Source organism: Cherax quadricarinatus, chromosome 85, assembly GCF_038502225.1.
Source record: "Cherax quadricarinatus isolate ZL_2023a chromosome 85, ASM3850222v1, whole genome shotgun sequence".
NCBI classification, from domain to species: Eukaryota; Metazoa; Arthropoda; class Malacostraca; order Decapoda; family Parastacidae; genus Cherax; species Cherax quadricarinatus.
This window is the reverse complement of record NC_091376.1, coordinates 15,647,242-15,652,241: the sequence shown is the minus strand read 5'-3', so window position 1 is coordinate 15,652,241 and position 5,000 is coordinate 15,647,242. Positions and strand designations below refer to the sequence as shown.

General features: G+C 47.2%; 1 protein-coding gene across 1 annotated transcript in view; it reads left to right on the top strand.

Moving 5' to 3' along the window:
• Positions 1-5,000, top strand: part of LOC128703124 (uncharacterized) — a 21,308-nt gene that overhangs the window by 5,731 nt on the left and 10,577 nt on the right. The window contains exon 2 of the mRNA XM_053797678.2: positions 728-842. Within this exon, the coding sequence (XP_053653653.2) occupies positions 728-842 (115 nt within the window). The remainder of the gene's footprint in view (positions 1-727; positions 843-5,000) is intronic.

Here is a 5,000-nt window from a genome sequence, read left to right as displayed (position 1 = left end):
AGGAAACACAACCAGTGTTTCCACTCTCACGGGGTTCGAACCACGGACCTCATTGTGTAAGCCGAGTTCGCTACCAACCGAGCTACGGAACAGCGTAGCGGGAGTGGCTGGATTTGAGAAGGTATCGAGTATGGAGCAGTAGGCCTCCTGCAGTGCTCCTCCATTCTTGTTTTATGCTAAGAAACTGTCCGTCTGCTTCATACGATGCTTCAACTGGTGAAGACTGATACCATTCACAACTGTTATATTTTAATTAGAGGAAATCGCTAAACCCGTAGGGGACATGTAGAGCTTGAGAAATGCGTGGCATTAAGATGCGCTGCAAGCAAGGTAAAGATAAGCCTAATTCCTTGGATCAAGAACCCCTCACCAACATCAATGCGAAGTAACATAGCAAGGTAAAATAATACTATATACTGTTATTAGGTTAAAAGTGGCAACATAGCATCATGGAATTCCATGAACCTGGACCAGATTCATGGAATACCCTATTTATAAAAAGAGTGCGAAGTACTACTAGCAGGAACCCTCAGTAATGTTGGCAGAGTCTAGATCCAGGTGATATACCAGAGACCTGGAAGAGCTCACACATAGATCCTTCGCATAAGTTACCTCATATGTACAGTCAGAGGATTGTTTGTTACACCACTGAGTGCGGACACTCATGCACAATATTAATGGATTTCTACTGACGTTTTTTTTTACTTTATTTCTCTTGTAATTACAGGTGAAGTCTAGCCTGCAGATATGTGCTCCAAGCTGCGCAGGTGTTGAAAGTGGTTTCTTTGTGAGGGATCCCACTGATTGTACCAGATACTACGTCTGTGTTGACGTAGGAGGTGGTGAGTATCCCTGTGTGTGTGTACTCACTCATTTGTACTCACCTATTTGTGGTTGCAGGGGTCGATTCATAGCTCCTGGCCCCACCTCTTCACTGTTTGCTACTAGGTTCTCTCTCTCCCTGCTCCATGAGCTTTATCAAACCTCGTCTTAAAACTTTGTATGGTTCCTGCCTCCACTACGTAGCTTTCTAGGCTATTCCACTTCCTGACTGAATAAATACTTCCTAACATCCCTTTGACTCTTAGGAGTCTTCAACTTCCAATTGTGACCCCTTGTTTCTGTGTCCCATTGCTGGAACATCCTGTCTTTGTCCACCTTGTCAATTCCTCGCAGTATTTTATACGTCGTTACCATGTCTCCCCTGTGTGTGTGTGTGTGTGTGTGTGTGTGTGAGTGTGTGTGTGTGTGTGTGTGTGTGTGTGTGTGTACTCACCTAATTGTACTCACCTAATTGTGGTTGCAGGGGTCGAGACTCAGCTCCTGGCCCCGCCTCTTCACTGATCGCTACTGGATCCTCTCTCTCTCTCTGCTTCCTGAGCTTTGTCATACCTCTTCTTAAAACTATGTATGGTTCCTGCCTCCACTACTTCACTTGCTAGGCTATTCCACTTGCTGACAACTCTATGACTGAAGAAATACTTCCTAACGTCCCTGTGACTCGTCTGAGTCTTCAGCTTCCAGTTGTGACCCCTTGTCCCTGTGTCCCCTCTCTGGAACATCCTATCTCTGTCCACCTTGTCTATTCCCCGCAGTATCTTGTATGTCGTTATCATGTCTCCCCTGACCCTTCTGTCCTCCAGTGTCGTCAGTCCGATTTCCCTTAACCTTTCCTCGTACGACATTCCCTTGAGCTCTGGGACTAGCCTTGTTGCAAACCTTTGTACTTTCTCTAACTTCTTGACGTGCTTGACCAGGTGTGGGTTCCAGACTGGTGCTGCATACTCCAGTATGGGCCTAACATACACAGTGTACAGTGTCTTGAACGATTCCTTATTAAGGTATCGGAACGCTATTCTCAGGTTTGCCAGGCGCCCGTATGCTGCAGCGGTTATTTGGTTGATGTGTGCCTCCGGTGATGTGCTCGGTGTTATGGTCACCCCAAGGTCTTTCTCCCTGAGTGAGGTCTGTAGTCTTTGTCCACCTAGCCTATACTCTGTCTGCGGTCTTCTTTGCCCCTCCCCAATCTTCATGACTTTGCATTTGGCTGGATTGAATTCGAGAAGCCAGTTACTGGACCACATGTCCAGCCTCTCCAGGTCTCTTTGCAGTCCTGCCTCATCCTCGTCCGATTTAATTCTTCTCATCAACTTCACGTCATCTGCGAACAGGGACACTTCAGAGTCTATTCCTTCCATCATGTCGTTCACATATATCAAAAATAGCACTGGTCCTAGAACTGACCCCTGTGGGACCCCGCTCGTAACAGGCGCCCACTGTGATACCTCTTTACGTACCATGACTCGTTGCTGCCTCCCTGTCAGGTATTCCCTTATCCATTGCAGTGCCCTTCCTTTTACGTGTGCCTGATCCTCCAGCTTCTGCACTAATCTCTTGTGGGGAACTGTGTCAAAGGCCTTCCTGCAGTCTAGGAAAACGCAATCTACCCAACCCTCTCTCTCGTGTCTTACTTCTGTTACCTTGTCATAAAACTCCAGGAGGTTTGTGATACAAGATTTGCCTTCCATGAACCCATGCTGGTTTTCATTTATAATCTTGTTCCTTTCCAGGTGTTCGACCACTCTCCTCCTGATAATCTTCTCCATGACTTTGCACACGATACATGTCAGAGACACAGGTCTGTAGTTTAGTGCCTCGTTTCTGTTTCCTTTCTTAAATATGGGGACTACATTAGCTGTCTTCCATTTCTCAGGTAGTTGCCCAGTTTCAAGGGATGTGTTGAAGATTGTGGTTAGAGGCACACACAGCATCTCTGCTCCTTCTCTAAGGGTCCATGGGGAGATGTTGTCCGGTCCCATCGCCTTTGAGGTGTCAAGGTCACTTAAGAGCTTCTTCACCTCCTCCTCAGTTGTTCGTATATCATCCAACACTTGTTGGTATATTCCCTCTTGATGTTCCCTTCTGTTCTGTCTTCCCACAGCCCTTCCTGTCTCTACTGTAAAAACTTCCTTAAATCTCCTGTTCAGCTCCTCACATACCTCCTGATCATTTCTTGTGAGTTCTCCACCTTCTGTCCTTAATCTGATCACCTGGTCTTTGACTGTTGTCTTCCTCCTGATGTGGCTATACAACAGTTTCGGGTCAGTCTTGATTCTCGATGCTATGTCATTTTCATACTGTCGCTGGGCCTCCCTCCTTACCTGTGCATACTCATTCCTGGCTCTGCGACTGATCTCCCTATTTTCGTGTGTTCTCTGCCTTCTGTACTTTTTCCATTCTCTATTGCACTTTGTTTTTGCCTCCTTACACCGTCGGGTGAACCAGGGGCTTGTTCTGGTCTTCCCGTTGTTACTGTTGCCCTTGGGAATGAACCTTTCCACTGCCTCCTTGCATTTTGTTGCTACATATTCCATCATTTCATTTACTGGCTTTCCTGCCAGTTCTCTGTCCCACTGGACCTCCCGCAGGAAGTTCTTCAACCCTATGTAGTCCCCTCTTTTATAGTCAGGTTTTTCCCATTCTACTCCTGTTATTCTCTCCACTTGCAGCTCTACTATGTATTCAAAGCACAGAACCACGTGGTCGCTAGCTCCTAGGGGACTCTCATACTTGATGTCCTCAATGTCTGAGCTGCCCAGGGTGAACACAAGGTCCAATCTTGCTGGTTCATCCTCTCCTCTCACTCTGGTAGTGTCCTTAACATGTTGGTGCATGAGGTTTTCCAGCACCACGTCCAACATCCTGGCTCTCCATGTTTCGGGACCCCCATGTGGCTCCAGGTTTTCCCAGTCAATCTCCCTGTGGTTGAAATCCCCCATAACCAGCAACTTTGCTATGCTGGAGTGAGCTCTTCTTGCCACCTCAGCAAGTGTGTCCACCATTGCTCTGTTGCTCTCTTCATATTCCTCTCTTGGCCTCCTGCAGTTCTGTGGTGGATTATACATCACTGCAATGACCACTTTGTGTTCCCCCGACTGAAGTGTACCTGCTATGTAGTCTCTTTCTCCCGTCTCATCTATTCCTTCCATTTTCTCGAATTTCCATCTGTTTTTTACGAGCAGAGCAACCCCACCTCCCCCCCTGCCCCTTCTATCTTTCCTCATGATCTGGTATCCTGGTGGGAAGATTGCATCTGTTATTGTCTCCATGAGTTTTGTTTCTGTAACTGCTATGATGTCTGGGGACTTCTCATTGATTCTTTCTTGCCATTCCTCATGTTTATTCGTTAATCCATCTGCATTTGTGTACCAAACCTTCAACTTCTGTTCTAATACTGTAACTGTGGTGCGGGGGGTGGAAACAGAGGGATCCGTGTGTGATGGTTGGTTTGGATTGTTCAGTTGCCTTGGGGGTGTCGTGGCTGGAGTCCTTCTGCAGGTGTTTCTGAGGGGTGCGCTTGTCCTTCCATTTGATCCTGGGTTATTCTGCTCTCCTTTTTCATTTCCTCCCATTTCTCCTTTCGTTTTTGAACTCTCTCTTTCATTGTCTTCCTTTCGTCCTGTGTTCTGTCTCGGTCGAGGTACACACTCCGGAACTCCTGCTTGCCTCTCAGCCGTGTTTTCTCCTGCAGGATCATGGTTCGGGTTGATTCTGCCTTGAAAATTACTTTGAGAGGCCGATTCCTTTTCTTTGTGAACCACCCAATTCTCCGAAAATTTGCCACCTGGGTCATGTCCCCCTCGCCTATCACCTTCATGATGTCTTCAATCGCTTTTTTCTCCTCCTGCTTTCTTTCATCATAAGTTTCCCCTTTAGCTTCGTCTAGCCCATAGACAAACACGGATCTCTCCCTTTCCACCTCCCACTGTGACTCCCATTGCATCCTCTGATGTGTTTTAGTTCCTTCCCGTGGAGTGTTCCTTCCTTCAGTCCCTTCCCTCGTTATGGCCCCTATGCTTCTTGGTTTATCCTTCCTGCTCACCTGCTCCTGGCCCCCACAGGTATCTGGTAAGGTCCTTGCACATGTCCTAGTTCCTTCGATGTGTGTGTGTGTGTGTGTGTGTGTGTGTGTGTGTGTGTGTGTGTGTTTTAAAGATAAG